General features: G+C 44.6%; 1 protein-coding gene across 2 annotated transcripts in view; it reads right to left on the bottom strand.

Annotated features, from left to right (window-relative positions):
- Positions 1-526: 526 nt before the first annotated feature.
- Positions 527-19,609, bottom strand: part of pi4kb (phosphatidylinositol 4-kinase, catalytic, beta) — a 131,495-nt gene continuing 112,412 nt past the window's right edge. For both annotated transcript variants that reach the window (XM_063041711.1, XM_063041710.1), the window contains 5 exons: positions 18,804-18,927; positions 17,919-18,184; positions 15,319-15,451; positions 9,225-9,345; positions 527-4,553 (listed from right to left, as the gene is read on the bottom strand). In XM_063041711.1, coding sequence (XP_062897781.1) covers positions 4,372-4,553; positions 9,225-9,345; positions 15,319-15,451; positions 17,919-18,184; positions 18,804-18,927 — 826 coding nt within the window. In that variant the 3' untranslated portion in view covers positions 527-4,371. The remainder of the gene's footprint in view (positions 4,554-9,224; positions 9,346-15,318; positions 15,452-17,918; positions 18,185-18,803; positions 18,928-19,609) is intronic.

Genomic DNA, 19,609 nt, shown 5'->3' on the forward strand with positions numbered 1-19,609 from the left:
AGATGGAACTCTGTCCACGGCCAGATCACGACATTATTGAATAGTGGAGCAGGCTCGACAGGCTAGGTGGCTGACTCCTGATCCTGTTTCCCTGACTGTGGGAGGGAAAGAGAACCTTCCAATTTTCACAGGTAATACAGATTCTGCAGATGATGGAAATTTGCATTAACACACACAAAACATTGGAGGAACTCTAAGGGTCAGAACGTAAGACATAGGAGCAGAATTAGGCCATTCGGCCCATCAAATTCCTCTGCCATCCCATCACGGCTGATTTATTACCCTCTTAACCCCATTCTCTTGCCTTCTCCCCGTAACTTTTGACGCCCTTACTAATCAAGAACTCCACTTTAAATATACCCAATGAATTTGTCTCCATAGCTGTCTGTGGCAATGAACTCCACAGATAAAACAGCATCTATGAAAGAAAGCCAACAGTCGATATTTTGGCCTGAGACCCTTCGTTAAGACTCACAACCGCTTCTGTGATACGGAATTAAAAGTCCAACTCGATTCGATTTCACTGGAGGTGTTTTAATGAGTCACAAGACAACATATACAAAACATGATGGGGCCAAAATAAAGAGTTGGGAGGGGCAGTGTGTGTGTGGAATGGGTAAACAAAGAAAACGGCGGACAGAGAAAACTGTTATTACGACAGCAGCGAAACCTGTACAGCAATAAAATCTGTGCAGCTGTGGAGAAGGAGCACTGGACACAGCAAAAATGCTGCTTTAAATCCCATCTTCACATTGTCTGCTCATCTTGAGAGAATTTAGTATCAGATTTACAACAGAAAACTAAATTTCAAATCGTGCATTGCTTATATATATATATATGTATATGTATATATAAAAGAGCAATTTAAATACAGTTTTATAATATGTACAACACTCCCTCTCATGTCTCCTTCACTTAAGTAAACAGACAAATCTACAAGCCAATCTTTAATGGCTGGCTCTTTACTCTCATCTGTGTAACTGGGTGGTGGTAGTGGTAGTGGTGGCAGAGAGCACTTTTCCTGACCACAGACTCACCTCCCCTCCCTCCGCACTGTCCCATCACACACTCCTGGGGTCAGACACAGAGTGAAGCTCCCTCCACACCATCCCATCACTCTCATGGAACAGAGAACTCTCCCTATACTGTCCCAAAGACACCCAGAACAAATTACATCACTCCTGTTTGAAATACACCTAGAAAATAGTCCTTCCTTGCGTAAGTGGGAGGGAGAATGTGCAAATCAAAGGGACAGTATATCCATTCTCTGCTGATGTTAATTTATGGGAAGAAGTTGATCCGGGACCAGGGGAGAACTTGCTACCGGCAGTTTGCACCTTACATGTAATTCCTCAACACCATTCACAAATATGGCAAACAAACAGCCTGACCAGCGAGATCCAATCCATTCTAAAGACAAAATTCCCACGCCCTAACTCTGCAATCGGAGCAGATGGAAGGGTTAACTTGCATCTTGGTTGTGACTTTACCCACTTTGGCAGATTACACTCGAGCCCAATTCTCAACGCATAGAGGCAAGGGGGTTACATCACAACACTATCTGCTTCCCTTTACCAGGTTGAGTGGTGGTGGGGAATGAAGCCTCACAAAACTACAATGTCCTGAAAAGATTGTGTGCATGCTTGTCAACAGTTGACATATGGACACGCTTTAGACAGCGTGTGTACGATCTGCCATGCATGTAAATATGTACTGTGGATCGGTGTCAACTTGTGTCTCCAAGCCTTGTCTCGTCACAGTGTGAGTATGTGCCAGTCACCGTGTACATGGACTGCACGTCTCGATGCATGTGTCCACTGTCATGTATGTACAGAGCTTGGTGAACATGTACAAGAGCCATGTATGATTCGTGACTGATGTTAAACAGATTGTGAGTGTTTATCAAACACTGGCTGTGCCTGTGTTTACCCCTCTTGATGCTGGGACATGACAGGCAGGACCTATGGCAAGCTACTGAAGAGTGATGTGCGGAGGCGAGTGATGAGGGTTTTACAGACGATTGGCAGAGGCGAGTGATGAGAGTTTGGGTATTTCTATCAGCGGTAAACAGGATCGGCCATTAACAGACGATCAACAGAATGTCAACAAAAGCAGAGAGTGGTTTGATTTCACGGAGCTCGTTTTAACTGGGCCATATTTGGGGCCAGGCTGAACAAAAATAGTCATGGAACCCCTCACTTTTCTGCAGGAAGCAACTGCTCCTCCAGTTACTGTTTGTCCAAGGAGGGAGGTGACTGACTGGGAGAGGAGGAAGAATGGGAGAGAAAGGACCTATGATTTACCTCATTATTCCAATGAAGAGAACAAAAAATAACAAACACGGCACACTGCCCTGAGGCTGGTAGCATTCCCCTGCAGCAGAAGAAGAGAGATGGGTAAATCTTGTCTCCCTATTATCTGCCCTCCCCAAAAGAAAGGGTGTATTGCATTGTGTGGACAGGGAGGGGGAACGTGAGAACAGAAATAAATTATATGATTCACTCTAACCCATCCCAATTTAGTGAGACACTAAGTCCATTGTGACTTAACCTTCATGAGAACCTCAAACCCTTCTTGGAAGATTTCCACCTCTTGACGGACTCAGAATTGATCCACTCCTATCCCGCCTCATAAGGGTCTCTACCTCAGAGATCCTCATCCTCATCACAGCAAGCAAGGAAACTGCTCTGCCATGGGAGGGAAGATGGGATGTGGAAAGGTTCTAACTGGAGGACAGTGTCAGTAACTGAACTGTAGTTGGGGTGGTAGGAAGAAAAGTGGGGTGGAAACTCAGAAACAGCTGATCAAGACCATCAGCCGGTTAATTTCTCTGCCCTTTACCCTTGAAATGTCAAGCCTAACCAAAACCTAATCTACAGACAGACAAGGCCATCAAAGGTGAACCAACTCCCAGGATGACAGTCAGCAGAGGACATACCTAACATCATGTTTTCTCACTGAACCAAGTCGAGGGCATGGGTTTTATAGCAGAAGGCCGTCAACACCGCTCCAGTTCCACCACGGACACGGGTAAATAGAACAGAACCAGTTACTGTGCGTGAACACCAAAATCACAGCTGCAGAGGGAGCAAACCTCGTTGAATGAAGGCGTAAAAACTGAAAGGGAAATACACTCCCAAGCCAGTACCTCTGAATGGACTTGTATCTCTCCATCAAAGAAGAAAGACCTGCATTTCAATACTAATCTTTCATGATGCCCGAAAGTGCTTCACAGCCAACCGAATAGTCACAGTTGTTATAACAGTACAAAATGGACAAACATAACAAGGAAATTCCTACACACCTGACTTTGCAAATGTCCGGTTTACCAATGAGGAAGGAAAAACTAAGTTAAAAAAAATCACTGACTCACGCAAATACAGATATAAACAAAAAAAAACACTTGGGGAGAAGGGGATAAAGTCTAAGCTGTGTCACGATGTTTGCTTTGAGGTGTGGAAAGGAGACTGTGCTTGGTTAGAATCAGCACGAGGTGAGGAAAGGAGGTGGTGAGGGTTTTGTTGTCTGAAAAGTTGGTCTGTGGTGACACACATCTCCATGCTGGAGGGTCAATGAGTTAATTTGTTTCTCATCAGGAGTGGTGCTTTCTTGGAGTAGTGGCGGGTGACCATGCGTGGTAAAGGACCCTTTTGGGGATCTGAATCAAGGTTTCCCACTGTCCCAAAACACTGCAGCCAAATCAAATATCCGTTTTGAAATGCTAGAAAAGGTGCAGCCAATTTGTGCAGAGCAAGGTCCCAAACTTTGGTAATGACCTGGACAGATTAGACCATGTTTAGCTATATATTATATATATATTATCCAGAATATAGATATAATATATAAATAAACATGGTTGAGGAATGAACATTCTGCAGAAACACCAGGATAGGATGTTGGCCGCCAAGAACTCTCCTCGCCCTCTTCTGGAAGTTGCAGCAGGATTTTCTGCTCTCCCTTCCTTGTTCGGGTCAGCCCTAGATTTGATACAAAAGGCTTTCTTCAAAACGTAGGAGGCTTCCCAACACAAAGGTGGGTGGCAGGGAAGGGGTATTGGGTGCTCGGAATGGATCCTTTCATCGAGGAGGTGAGGTTGAGCAAAATTAGGACACAATCCAATTCTCTCCGGCACTGGGAATTAGGAGGTGGGAATGAAGTCCAGGCTAAGGTATTTGACACTCCTGAATCCCACAGAGAAACAGCATCTAAATGTCCTTGGATACTGATGCTTCCCTTGACAACCTGTGTTGGGGTTTGGAGTCCTCAGGTGTGGAAGCAGCAAACTTGCTCTCGATCGAGAGATTGCAGTCTCTCTCTCCATCCCCATCCCTCCTCCTTGCCCTGGAGGTGAGTGGGTGGGGGCTAAAGGGATCACATGATTCCATTGGTGAGGTACTGGAAGCCATCATAGAGTTTCGTGGTCAGCGATCGCATGCTGCCATCTACCATCTGCTCAATCAGTCCCTGAAGCTGCTCCTCAGTCAAGTTCATGTGGAAACGCTCCTTGAGATGCCGAATTGTTCCCGAACCGTGGAAACATGGGAGCTGGGAGCCTGCAGGAGTGAAATAAAAGCATACCATTATAAGGACTGGGAAGGTAAAGACCCTCACAGAGACACCCTTTCTTTTATGCTGCTGATCGGATGTGGTTTCAAAGAGTTGTGACCTACAGAGTGAGTGCTGGGACTGGGTTTTGACAACATGCACGAGCAAGACAGGCCAAATGGCCTCCTTTTGTGTACCTTTACAGTTCCTGACACAGGTAGGCGGAGTGATAAAGGAGACATGTGGCACACTTGGGGCATCACGCTACAGATGCAGGTGAGACTGCAGATGGATTACTGACTGCAGCCTGTTCAATACAACCATACAACAAAGGAGCAGTTTAGGCCACTTCGTCCAATAAATCTGCTCTGCCATTCCATCATGGCTGATTTATTTTTCTCTCAACCTCATTCTCCAGTCTTCTCCCTGCAACTTTTTTTTTGGCGTATGCCTGTATGTGTGCGAGTCTGTGCGTGTGTGTCTGTGCATGCCCGTGTGTGCGTCCGTGATGATGTCTTTTTCATGGCTTTTACAAGGCGCAGAGCGAGAGAGAAACTGTGTGGAGCATGTCCTCACACAGACATTTTCACAGTATTTTCCCTTTGTTTCACGAGGTCGAGTTGCCGTCTCGACACTCAACCCGGCACGGATGGAAAGCGTACTTGGGGGCGGACCTGACCAGTTTCAAACCCGGGAACCTCCGCTCCTGGGTCCGGCGCCGATGTCGTTACACCACCTGCCAGCCCCCTCTCTGCAACTTTTAACGTCCTAACTAATCAAGAACCTATCAAACAACACACATCAAAGTTGCTGGTGAATGCAGCAGGCCAGGCAGCATCTGTAGGAAGAGGTGCAGTCGACGTTTCAGGCCGAGACCCTTCGTCAGGACTAACCGAAGGAAGAGTGAGTAAGGGATTTGAAAGTTGGAGGGGGAGGGGGAGATCCAAAAAACTCTCTTTAACTATACTCAATGATTTAGCCTCCACAGCCAGATCTGGCAAAGAATTCCACAGATTCACCATCTTCAGGCTAAAGAAATTCCTCTTCATCCCTGATGAAATGTTACCGCTCGTGGGTGTGTTCCTATGAGTGTGGGTCATTAGACATTCGCAGAATTAGACCATCTGGCCCAACAAGACTCTCCACCATTCAATGATGACTGATTTATTTTCCCTCTCAACCCCATTCTCCTGTTTTTTCCCTGTATCTTCTGACATCCTCAGTAATCAAGAACCTATCAATATCTTTTTTTAAATCAGGGTCGCCATGTTAGCGTAGTAGATTGCATGACGCTGTTACAGCTCAGGTATCAGAGTTTAGATTTCAATTCTGGTGTCTGTAAGGAATTTGTATGTTCTCGCCATAACTGCGTGGGTTTCCTCCAGGTGCTCCAGTTTCCGCCCACAGTCCAAAGATGTGCTGATTAGTAGGTTAATTAGTTATTGTAAACTGTCCTGCTAGGGCTAATATAGATGGGTTGCTGGGCAGCATGGCTTATAACCATATAACAACAATTACAGCACGGAAACAGGCCATCTCGGCCCTTCTAGTCCGTGCCGAACTCTTACTCTCACCTAGTCCCACCGATCTGCACTCAGCCCATAACCCTCCATTCCTTTCCTGTCTATATAGCTATCAAATAGCTATATGTGCAGGATATATCAAATCCTTATAGCTTATTGAACTGGAAGGGCCTGTATCTCTAAATAAAATAAAAATATTTGGACGCCCTACTGTTAGTCACACGTCATCAAACTGGAGAGGGTGAAGGAAAGATTCAGAAGGATATTTCCAGGACTGGAGGGCTTGAGTTAGGGCCCAGGACTAGATAGCCCAGGACTGTTTTCCCTGGAGCGAAAGAGACCTGATAGAGGTTTATAAGATCATGGGGGAGCTTTGCTAAAGTAAAAAGGAGAGTGGAGTGAAAAGCTAAGAGGGGATTTCATTTAAAGTAAGAGAAGAACAATTTAAATGATATCTGAGGGGTAACCTCTTCACACAGACAGTGAGTATGTGGAACAAGCTGCTAGAGAAAGTAGTGTAGGCAAATACAATGACAATGTTTGGACAGATATATGAAGAGTTGAGGGACATGGGCCAAATGCAGGAAAATATGTATAGGTACTGATTTATTATTGTTTCATGTAGCAGGACAGAGTGAAATGTTTACTTGCGTTCTGTTCAGATTCAGATTCATTTATTTATTACATGTACATTGAAACCCACAGTGAAATGTGTCGTTTGTGTGAACAACCAACACAACCTCATACACTTCACCTTGAGATGAGGTAGAACAAGGTAAAACCATAACAATACAAAAGAAAGTGGAACAGCTACAGAGAAAAGGATTTGATGCTATTGTCAGTGTTTTTTTCTGAGGCGGGGATTGGGGATTTGATGCTATTGTCACTTTTTTTCTGAGGAGGAGGGATTTGGGGATTTGATGCTATCGTCACTGTTTTTTTCTGAGGAAGGGATTGGGGATTTAATGTTATTGTTACTGTTTTTTCTCTGCGAGGGAGGGTTTTTCCCCCAAGGTTTGCAAGATTTGTTTCTCTCATTTTTTTCGTGCTGGGAGTGGGGGGAGTTGATGTCTTTCCTTCCAACATCCAAGGTTGGCTAGCTGGAGAAGACGAATATCAGAGTTGTATTGTAACTACATATTTCAACAATAAAATGAACCCTTGAAGGTACATTTCTAGTAAACAATAAAGTGCAAGAATAAACCAACGTCTTAGGACTACAGCATCAGTTCTCAATTGCTATGAAGGCCAGGGTTAAATCAGGGATTGCTGGGCCAGGAGGGTCTATTCCATGCTGTATCTCAATAAACCCAGCTTGACCACTTCCTCTGACAGCTCATTCCAGGTCCTCACTAAAGAAGCTACCTCTCAGGCCTCTTTTAAATCTCTCCCCTTGAACCTTGGGTCTGTGCTCTTCAGTTTTGGACCCCCTAACCCAGCTACCTATAGCTATTCATCTTACACCCCTTATGATATTATAATCTTCTATGAACTGAAGTCACCCCTCATTCTCACACTCGTAGGAGTAAAGATCCAGCAAAGGGCCTGTTTCTGTTCTGTATGACCCTTTGCCACAGACAGCTGCCCCCAGCACAACCTTAGGTCTGGAAACACAAGAGATTCTGCAGATGCTGGAAATCCAGTGTAACACACACAAAATGTGGAGGAACTCAGCAGGTCAGGCAGCATCTGTTCGAGTGGAATAAACAGCTGCCGTTTTGGGCCAAGATCCTTCATCAGAACCAGAAAAGGAGGAGGGAGAAGTGAGAATACGAAGGTGGGGGAGGGGAAGGAGAACTAATTAGAAGGTGGTAGGTGAAGACAGGTGAGTCGGAAAGGTAAGGGGCTGGAGAAGAAGGAATCTGAGAGGAGAGTGGACCATAGGAGAAAGGAAGAGGTTATAGGCACATGAGGAGAAGAGGTATGAGGCCAAACTGGGGAACAGAAGAAGAGGAAAATTCTTTTTAGCCGGAAGGAGTAGCCATCACATTGGAGGCTACCCAGACGGAATATGAGGTGTTTCTCCCCCACCCTGAGAATGGCATCAATGTGGAAAAAGAGGAGGCCATGGACTGACATGTTGGAATGGCAACAGGGATAGGAATTAAAATACTTGACCACTGGGAAATTCTGCTTTTGACAAATGGAGTGGAGGTGCTTGACAAAGTATCTTAGGTCTGTGTTGGTTGTTGAAGCAAATGGCACATTTCTCTGTGTGTTTCAATGCACATGTGACAAATAAAGCTCATCTTTAATCTTTCAAAGATTGGATGATCTACATCAGGGGTCCCCAACCTTTTTGGCACTGCGCACCGGATTAATATTGACAATATTCTTGCGGACCGGCCGACTGGGGGGGTGGGGGGTGTTCAAGTAGGGTTAAACTCACCTCAACATGTATTTTACAGTTAGGGTTGCCAACTTTCTCACTCCCAAATAAGGGACAAAAGTAGCAGTCAAATCCTGACGAAGGGACCCGGCCCGAAACGTCGACTGTACCTATAGATGCTGCCTGGCCTGCTGCGTTCAGCGGCATTTTTTGTTAACGGGTGTGTGTTAACGGGACACTTGTGTTTACCCTGAGAAAGACTACCATGACCATGAAGCCTTGCGCAGGGCACCTGTGTGCGTACATGTGTGACGTGCGCATGCGCATATGTGCCAATTTTTTTACCCACTAATCGGTTTTGGCTTAATCTTCCCGACTACACTGTACATACATTATTTCTACTTTATATAGGCTGTGTATTTATCATATCATTAATGTTTTTACTATATGTTAGAGTTATTTTAGGTTTTATGTGTTATTTGGTATGATTTGGTAGGTTATTTTTTGGGTCTGGGAATGCTCAAAAATTTTTCCCATATAAATTAATGGTAATTGCTTCTTCACTTTACGCCATTTCGGCATGAAAGGTTTCATAGGAATGCTCTACCCTAGCGGGGGAAATACGGGACAAGGGCAGTCCCGACAAATATGGGACAGTTGGCAACCCTATGTTCAAGTTCAACAGTGCGTGACAGGGAATGAAGAAAGGTGCAGCTGACTCATATCGTTTCCTCACGGCCCGGTAGCACATACTTTGGTTGGGGACTGCTGATCTACATGGAGAATAAAATGGCTCTAACCAACAATATGCACGTTGTCCCACTCACCTTGTTGCATAATCTCCACGATTTGAGCCACTTTGTCCATGTGCTTCCTTGCTGCGATCAATCCCTGCAACATCAGCATCTTGTAGTAGTTGAACATGTCCCCATCTGGGCCCCCCATGACCTGCAGACAGAAACCACCCCCTCAGTTAGTCAAACACTGTCTGTCTCTCTGTATCTTGTTTTACGGTGGTTGGCATCCAGCTTAATGGTTCATTACCACCACCCTCTGCTCCGGAATGTGCACTAGACATACATTCTAAATCCCTTCACCCAATCGCGCGCGCGCACGCGCGCACACACACACACACACACACACATACACACACACACATACACACATATATATATATACAAACCTACACTTCACCCTCCCATCTTTGACCATCCTAGTATCCTATTCCTGTTTATTCGTCATATTCTATAAAAAACCCCTGTACCCCTTAAAAACGCTAAAAATACCCGGACTTGTGCTCTCTCACCTATGCCCAGCAACCCTTTTAATGTGAATTCCTGCATCCCCAACTCCCTTAATTTATTTCTCATCATCTCTCTCTGTATCCCATACTTCCTGCAACACAAAACTACATGTTCTACTGACTCCTCTTCCCGACATTCCTCACACAATCCTGTCTGGTGTCTCCCTATCATTTTCAATGTTTTGTTTAATGCACAATGCCCCAGCCTTAACCTAGTCCACACAATTTCCTCTCTTCTGTTTCCATTACCTACCCTAGTAACTGCAACACTCTTTTGTATTTGATATAAATGCCTCCCTTTCCCCTCCCTGTCCCATCTTTCTTGTCACATTCAGTTGACTTTTTCCCAGATTACACACTTAACCTCTGCTTTACTGATACCAATGTGCATTTCCACATTTTCTTTCTTTAACGCCCTCTTTGCCAACTCATCCACCCTCTCATTCCCCTTCACCCCTACATGTGCTGGAACCCATAGAAATTTTACCTGACCTCCCTGATTTGCAATTCTTGTAACTAACTGAAGGACTTCATAAAGTACATCTTGCCGACTGTTTGTGTGAAAAGACCTTAAACTTGCTAGAACTGAGGATGAATCTGAACATATCAATGCTTTGGATGGTCTGGCTTTCTGCACCCATTGCAACGCAACCAACACTGCCAGCATCTCCACTGTAAACACCCCTAACTTATTAGATGTTCTTCTGCTGATTCCAATTTCTTTTGCTGGTATTACCACCCCAAACCCTGTCACTCCTGTTTCAGGTTCCTTCGCACCATCCATATAAATGTGAGTATAATCACTATACTTTTCCATCACATGACAGTTAAATGCATTTGCCAAATCTGTTTTATATCTTTCTTTCCTTTTTACCTCTAACAAATGCCAGTCTATGTCAGGCCATACAAGCTTCCATGGAGCTTCAACCGGATAAACTACTGAAGGACTTATCCTCAGATCAAACACTCCACATTCTTTCGCGATATCATTCCCTACCCGACTAAAGGTATCCCTCTGAAACCTCCCATTTTCCCAGCACTCCTGCAACACTCCTTTAGTAGGGTGAGAATCATTGTGCCCCTGCAAGTTAGCCCAGTAGTTTGCCATCAGTTGCATCCTTCTTAGTTCCAAAGGCATTATTCCCATTTCTACCTGTAGGGCTGACACTGGTGACGTTTTAAAAGCCCCACTGCACACTCTCAAGGCCTGAGCCTGAATCACATCCAGTTTCCTTATAAGAGACCTAGCTGCTGATCCATATGCTATATTTCCATAGTCCAACACAGATCTCACTAAAACCACATACATTCTCTTCAAAGCTGAACAACTTGCTCCCCATTCCCTACCAGTCAAACATCTCATCACATTTATTACTTTTTTACATTTCTCCTCAACTTTCCTGATATGGTCTGCACATGTTAATCGTGAATCAAATATAACTTCCAGAAATTTAAATGATGCAACCCTTTCTAATTCAACCCCATACATCCTTAACTTCTTCCCTACCTCAACCCTTTTCCTGGTAAAAAAATACAGTTTGAGTTTTATCTACTGAAAATCTACATCCCCAATCATAACCCCACTCCACCACATCACCAATTGCTTCTTGTAGTTTCCTGATTATATAGTCCATGTTCCTGCCTCTTTTCCACAAGGCCCCATCATCCGCAAACAGTGACCTACCGATATCCACTGGTACCTTTGTGAAGACATCATTGATCATAATGATGAAAAGTAACGGGCTAATCACACTACCTTGAGGTGTGCCATTTTCCACTATGTACTGTTTTGATAATTCTGATCCAATCCGAACTTGAATTTTTCTACCAAACAAAAAATCTTTAATCCAATTAAAACCTCTCCCACCAACCCCCATCTTGTGCAGTTTAATTAATAATCCTTCCTTCCACATCATATCATAGGCTTTTTCAATATCAAAGAACACTGCCACTACTGACTCTCTATTTGCCTGGGCCTTCCTTATTTCAGTCTCTAACATAATCAGAGTCCATGGAATTCCTTCCCTTTCTAAAACCACTCTGATAACTTGCCAGCGTTCCCCTTTTCTCAAGCTCATATGATAACCTTTCTGTTATCATCCTTTCCATTATCTTACATATACTTGATGTTAATGCAATTGGTCTGTAGCTAGTGGGTTTTGACAGATCCTTGCCAGGCTTCCTTATTAGAATTACTACTGCTTCTTTCCATGCACTTGGTAATCTTCCCTCCTCCCACACTCTGTTATAAAAATGCAGCAACTTCAAGAGCGCTCCTTCTCCTAGATTTTTTAGCATCACAGAGCATATCAGATCTTTCCCTGGGGAGGTTGGTCTCGATCTCTTTATTGCTCTCACCATTTCTGCTAATGTAAATGGATCATCAATTATATCATCTGTTCCTTCCCTCCTGCTTAACACACCTGGGTGCTCATTATTCTTTCCCTTCTTCTTCTCCCTTCTTCAGACAAATTTTCTGAACTGTGTATCAGTACAAATGACTTGGCCATGATCTCAGCCTTATCCCTACTGGAGACTGCAGTTTCCTCCTCAGATATCATTACTGGATATTCCCATTCCCTTCTATCTCCTCCCATCCTCTTAATCATTCCCCATATCTCTCCCACAGGTGTTGTTCTTCCTACCTTGTCGCGAAAACTCCTCCAACTTGCCCTTTTAGCTTGACGTATAGTTCTTCTCACCACTGCCTGTGCTTTCTTATATTGAACCAAATGCTGCATATTATGGGTTCTTTTAACTAGCCTGAATGCTCTATTTCTGTTTTTTACAGCCTGACAACATTCCTCTGTCCACCATGGTACCAGTTTTCTATTCATCCTATTTTTACTCCTAGGTATAGATCCTTCTGCTGCCATGATAATTGCTGAAGTCACCTGACTGTTTAATTCATCTACGTTTCCAGAAATATCAATCTTTATCAACCCTTCTTCACTCAATTTCTGGAACTTACCCCAATCTGCTTTTTCAAACACCCACTTTGGGGTTCCGCCACCTGGTCTTACTTCAACTCTTTCATCCACTGAACACAAAACTGGGTAGTGATCACTGCCTACTGTTGAAGCAGTCCAAACTCCCCAGTTACTAATGCCAGCCAAGGTATTAGACACTAACGTAATATCTAACACTGACTCAGTTCCTGTTGTTATATCTATCCTTGTGCCGCTACCATCATTCATACACACCAAATCCCTTTCTTCCATCAAATCTTCAATTACTTTTCCATTTGGATCTGTAATCTGATCCCCCCCATATTGTGCTATGAGCATTGAAATCTGCACACCACACTACTTTATGTCTGTTTTAGTCAAACATTAACCACTGCCATCAATATAGCACATCAATTGGAAAGACCATTAGACATAGGAGCAGAATCAGGCCATTTGGCCCATCGAGTCTGCTCTGCCATTTGACTGTGGTTGACTAATTTTCACTCACAACCCATTCTCCTGGTTTCTTCCTGTAACCTTTGACCTCATGACTAACCAAGAACCTATCCACCTCTGCTTTAAATATACCCAATGTCTTGGCCGCCACAGTCATCTGTGGCAATGAGTTCCACAGATTCACCACCCTCTAGATAGAGAAATTCTTCATCTCTGTTTGTAAGAATTGATAAGCTGAATGGGCTACTTTGCTCCTATGTCTAAGTCTTATGGATATCCTTCTATTCTGAGGTTGTGCCCTCTGGTGTTCCACGACTGAGAACATCCTCTGCATGCCCACTCTATTAGGCCATTCAATATTAGGTAGGTTTCACTGAGACACCTCTAAACTTCAGCGGGTACAGGCCCAGAGCCATCAAACATTCCTCACAATCTAGCTCTTTCATACCTGGGATCTTTCTCGTGAACCTCATCCAGACCCTCACCAGTGCCAGCATATTCCTCCTCATATATAGGACCCAAAACTGCTCACTATACTCCATGTGCAGCCTGACCAACGCCTAATAAAGCCTCAGCATTATACCTTTGCTTTTGTATTCCAGCCCTGTTGAAATGAATGCTAACATTGCATTTGCCTTCCCTACCACTGAGTAAACATGCAAGAGGCAGTCTTTTGAAATTAGAAAAGGTGGGTGGGGGGGCAGAATGATGCATCACCTCCAAATCTGCACTGCAAGGTTCCGGTGGGCACAGGCACGCACACACACGCATGACTTGAAAAGATGTATAGGGTTGGCAGAAAGACCAAACTTGCAGGGAACAAAAACCTAGCAGACTAACGGGATCAAATTTTCATTCTGCCAGCACAGAAGGAGATAGGCTGAATGACATCTGACTGTGTTCAGTATTATTTCCAGTAGCTGGCGATCCGCAATTTAACAGAGTTTGCAATTCCCAGTTCAGATGGGAGGCGCGGCGATGATTAATTGTTCGAATCCTCCACTCACTAACTATTCCTCCACTCTCCCAACCACCACTACTTTATCATTTCCTGTCAGTCCTCTTATGTACAGACACTCCTGTACCTAGAGACACTTATGTTCATACAATCAATCTACATATATAAATATTTTATGTATTTAGATTTATTGTGCTTTTTAAAATTTATTGTGCTCTTTATCTCATGTGTTTTTTTGTGTATTGTATTCGGAGTAACAATTTTTTTTCCCCCCTTTACACTTGTGTACTGGAAATGACATTAAACAATCTTGAATCTTAAAATGTGATCACACTGATTTAATGCACATTTATTCTCAACTAACCCGCACTCCCTGTATTTTTCCTGCAAATATTATCCTGCTCTAATCAACAGGTGTTGCTGTAGTTTCTGCATTATTTTAATTTGTTGCTTACAACTGGCTCTGCCTGATGTAACATTGTCTGCTTAACAACAAAGTAAGACACACAAAATCCTGGAGGAACTCAGCAAGACAGGCAACACCTATGGAGGTGAATAACAAATGGGAGTTTCAGGTTGAGACCTTTCATAAGCACTGAAAAGGTAGGTAGGCGGGGTAATGAAGTGAGAAGCTGGGAGATGACAAGTGGAAAAGGTAAAGGACAGAGAGTGATCCATGGAAGATAGGGAAGGAGGATGGGTAGGCTGAAGGAGCAACACCTCATATTCCGTCTGGGTAGCCTCCAACATTATGGCATGAACATCAATTTTGCTAATGTTCAGTCATTTCTCCCCCCTCCTCTCTTTTTTCATTCCCCATTCTGGCTCTCTCTTCTCTCACCTCCCCATCATTTCCATTTGGTGCTCCCCCCACCCTTTCATCTATGGCCCTTTTCTATCCGATTTCTTCTTCAGCCTTTTACCTCTTCTGCCCATCACGTCCCAGCTCCTTGCTACAACCCCTCTCCCCACTCTCACCTGGTCTCACCTATTACCTGTCAGCTTGCACTCCCTATTCTGGCTTCTGCCCGTTCCTTTCCAGTCCTGATAAAGGGTCTCAGCTCAAAACGTTGTCTGTTTATTCCTCTCCATGGATACTGCCTGACTTGCTGAGTTCCTCCAGCATTTTGTGTGTGTTGCTCTGGATTTCCAGCACCTGCAGAATCCCTTGTGTTCAGGGTTTTCTGCTGAACAACACACTGCTTCAGTCCTGGATGACAATAGGACAGGAGTGACACACAGGCAGGCTGACTTACATCAACAAACTCGTTGGTGAGTTTGAATGCAGACGTCTCGAAGCCCAGATTTCGGGGCGAGCTGGAGAGGATGAAGCCGAAGTCGATATGAATAATGTGCCCCTCTGAATCCAGCAGAATGTTGCCATTATGTCTGTGAAAAATGACAAGTCAAAAGTACATTTATTATGATATAGATGAAGTTCAGACCACATTTTATGAGTAATTAATGCAGAAAACTAGATACCTGCAAACTTTTTCTTGCAACTGTGTGTTATCACATATATTAAAGTAACATAATTATTCCCATATGCCATAAGATTAATTTTAATTTATATTCAGAAATACTGCACAGTAACAGGCCCTTCTGGACCACAAGCCCTCACTGCCCAATTGCCCCCATCAAACCAGGAGGGGAGGGGAGGGGAGGGAACATCGACTCTGACCATGAGAGGCCTGCGTTGGGTATTTTCATGCCTTACAAGGCGCAGATTGGAAGTCTGTGTGGGGCGCCACTCCTCATACAGACACTAGAGCAAGTGCCTTGCTCAAGGACACAAACGCGCTGCCACAGCTGAGGCTCGAACTAGCGACCTTCAGATCACTAGACGAACGCCTTAACCACTTGGCCATGTGCCCATCAAACCAATTAGTCTACTAACACGTTGGAATGTGGGAGGAAACTAGAACACTCGGAGGAATCCCAAGAAGTGGAAGGGAGAAAGTACAAACTTCTTACAGACAGTGGTGGGAATTTAACCCGGGTCAGTGGCACTGTAAAGCACTACACGAGCCACGATTGTCTAGCAAGCATTTACAATAATAAATACAATAGTCTTATGAAAACCAAACAAAGACAACAAACAACTAATATGCAAAAGATGACAAACTATGCAAACAAAAATAATACTTCAAATGAGTTGTAAGGAGTCCTTGAGAGTGAGTCTGTAGGTTGTGGAATTAGTTCAGAGTTGTGGTGAATGAAGTTATCCACGCAGGTTTGAGAGCCCAATGGTAGCACTGTTCCTGAACTTGGTGATGTGGTGTCTGTGGCTTATCGACCTCCTACCCAATGGAAACAGTGAGAAGAGGGCATGGTCTGGATGGTGGGGGTCTTTGATGATGGAAGCTGCTTTCTTGTGGCAGCGCTCTCTGTAACTATGCTCACAAGTGAGGGAGGGTTTTACTGATGATGGACTGGGCTGTATCCACAACTTTCTGTTTTTTCTGTTTCTGGCCATTGGTGTTTCTATACTATGCTGTGATGCAACCAGTCAATATACTCTCCACTGGGCATCCATACATGTTTGTCAAAGACTGATGTGTTTGATTACACAACAGCTAACGGAATTTTGTACACTGAACGGATTGAGAAGTATTTTGAAGCAAATGGAACAGCCAATGAAAAACAAGTACCAATTTTCCTGAATGCATTGGATGACACTGTTTGGTGAAATGCCAAATCTATGCTAACTCCTAAGAAAACAGAGGTGCTGCTGTGCCTTATTTATGTTGCCAGCCCAAGGACAGATCCTCTGAAATGTTAATACCAAAGGGTCAGAGCAGAGACAGGCTGTTCACAATCAGAGGGCATCCCAAAGTCCTCCAACTGTAGCAGCCAACACACACAGAGCAAGCTGTCACAGACAACAATGACTGGATAAATAGATGGAGACCATGTTGGGAGACGCTGGTGGTAATATAGTCATTGCAAATATCAGGATTTGATCCTGATTTTTAAAATTAATTTGTATTAAATCCTTGTGGACATGGGCAGACAGAATTTGATTGATTTGCAAAAATTAAGCTAGTTTATATACATTGATTGATTGTGTGTCCATAAAATAATGCCAGGTTGTACATAAGGCAACTGACAGGAAATAATAAAGTAGTTGTGGAGTTGTTGAGTGGAGGTGTTGATCAGCCTTCCTGCTTGGGGAAAGTCTTTGAGTCTGGTGGTCTCGGTGCAGATGCTATGTGGCCTCCTGCCTGATGGGAGTGGGACAAACACTCCATGAGCAAGGTGGATGGGATCCTTCATGATGTTACTGGCCCTTTTCTGACACTTTTTATGTATATATGGCCCTGATGGTGGGGGAGGCTAGTGCCAGTGACGTGTTGGGCAGTTCTGACAATCGTTGTAGAGGCTTCCTGTCCGCTCTAGTGTAGACTTCGTACCCAGTAGAGCGCAGCCTGTCAAGATGCTCTCTACTGCGCATATGCAGAACGACTTGAGTATGGATGTGAAAAGTCCAGCTCTCTTCAGCCTCCTCAGAAAGTAGAGGCATTGAGGAGCTTTCATGACTGTGTAGGATGTGTTCTGGGACCTGAAAGGCTGTGTGAGATGTGCACTCCCACTAGTTTGAAACGCTTGCAGCTTCCACTGCTGTGCTGCCGATGTAAAGAAGGGCATGAATGGTGCGAGTTCTTCTGAAGTCAATAATCTCTTCTGTCTTGTTGACAGTAAGGAAGAGGTTATTTGCCTGGCACCATAAAAATAGGCCATTCAGCCCAACCAGCCTGTGCCAACCATGGTGCCCATCCAGCGAATCCCAATTTCCCGTCTGCTTTTGGCCCGTGAACGGATGTTCAAAAAGATAAGCATCACAGAGGGTCCTCACCTGTCCTTGACCTGGAGAAGGTAGCAGACCAAACAGTAGCCGGCGCAGCTCTGGACGAAGTTGCGTTGGGCAGACAGGAATTCCTCAGTGGTGTAGTTCCCATGTTCCTGCAGGAAGTAGTCCAGGAGGGAGAGCTGGGACTGCTTCTTGATCTGGTGGAGCGACACCGCGTTCACCACTGGCTCGATCATCCCACTGTCCGCAGAGATCACCAGAATCTTGTAGGGCTTGATCCAGAGTGGCACTCGCTCCAACTCCCAGATAGCCTGCAGGAAGACAGATGGGGAACGGGGATTAACTTAAACTCAGATGGATAAGTGCAATGTGCACAGGGCTAGGACGGAAGAGAAGGCATTGTAATGTAGTGTTTAGTGTAACGCTATTACTGTGCCATTGACCCAATGCCATCCGTAAGGCAGGATTTCACAGTCGCCTCCCATTTCAATTTGACTTTTTATTCCCATCCCAACATGTTTATCTGTGGCCTCCTCTACTGCCATGATGAAGCCAAATTCAGGCTGTAGGAGCAACACCTCATATTCCGTCAGAGAAGCCTCCAACCTGATGGCATGAATATTGATTTCTCCAACTTCTGCTAATTTCTTTGCCCTCCCTCCTTCTCTCTTTTTCAATTCTTCATTCCCCTCTCAATCGTTCTCTTCTCCTTATCTGCCTATCACCTCCTTCAGGTTTCCTTCCTCCTCCCCTTTCTCTCATGGTCAACTCTCCTCTCCTATCCCACTTATCCCCTCACAGCTTCTCATTTCATCTTCCCTCCCGCACACACCCACCTCCCTGCAGCCTGACTTGCTGAGTTTCTCCAGCATTTTTTTGTGCGTTACACTGGATTTTCAGCACCTGCAGAATCTCGTGTTTGTGACATACCTGCAGTTGCTTTAGGACCTGGTAAGCTAGGAGCTCCTGGCGAAGGTCATCACCGCACTTGACTATGACTGAGAGCAGCCGCCAGTTCGGGAAGTGGCCGTAGGGAGAATTCTCTCGGATTCGCCTGCACGTGGGAAAAGGGGGAATTGAAAGCGATGTTAGAAACCAGGCCAGAACACGGGTTTATAGGCAATGCCTGGCTACGTGACCCAAAACCGATGGCATCCAATCACATGCACTGAAGTTGGTGACAGAAGTGTTACAAGTACTGGGACTCGAGTAAGATTCATGAAAATGATCCCCAGAATGAAAGAGTATGAAGAGCACTTGATGGCTGTGGGCCTGTAGTCACTAGAGTTTAGAAAAAAGGAGAGAGGATCTCATTGAAACCTATCAAGTATTGAATGGCCTAGATAGAATGGAGTGGAGAGGAGAGGATGTTCCCACTAGGGGGAAGAGTCTAAGACCAGAGGGCCCAGCCTCAGTGTACAAGGACGTCCCTTCAGAACAGAGGTGAGGAATTTCTTTAGCCCAGGGGTTCCCAGCCAGGAATCCACAGACCCCTTGCTTAACGGTATTGGTCTATGGCATTAAAAAGGAGGGAACCCCTGCTTTAGCCAGAGGGTAGTGAATCATTGCCACAGATGACTGTGGAGGCTAAGTCACTAGGCATATTTAAAGCCGAGGTTGATAGGTTATTAATCAGTAAGGGCGTCAAAGGTTACGGGGAGAAGGCAGGAGAATGGGGTCGAGCGGGATAATAAATCAGTCATGATGGAATAGCGGAGCGGACTTGGGGCGTTAGA

Source organism: Mobula hypostoma, chromosome 2 (genome assembly GCF_963921235.1).
Source record: "Mobula hypostoma chromosome 2, sMobHyp1.1, whole genome shotgun sequence".
Classification (NCBI taxonomy): domain Eukaryota; kingdom Metazoa; phylum Chordata; class Chondrichthyes; order Myliobatiformes; family Myliobatidae; genus Mobula; species Mobula hypostoma.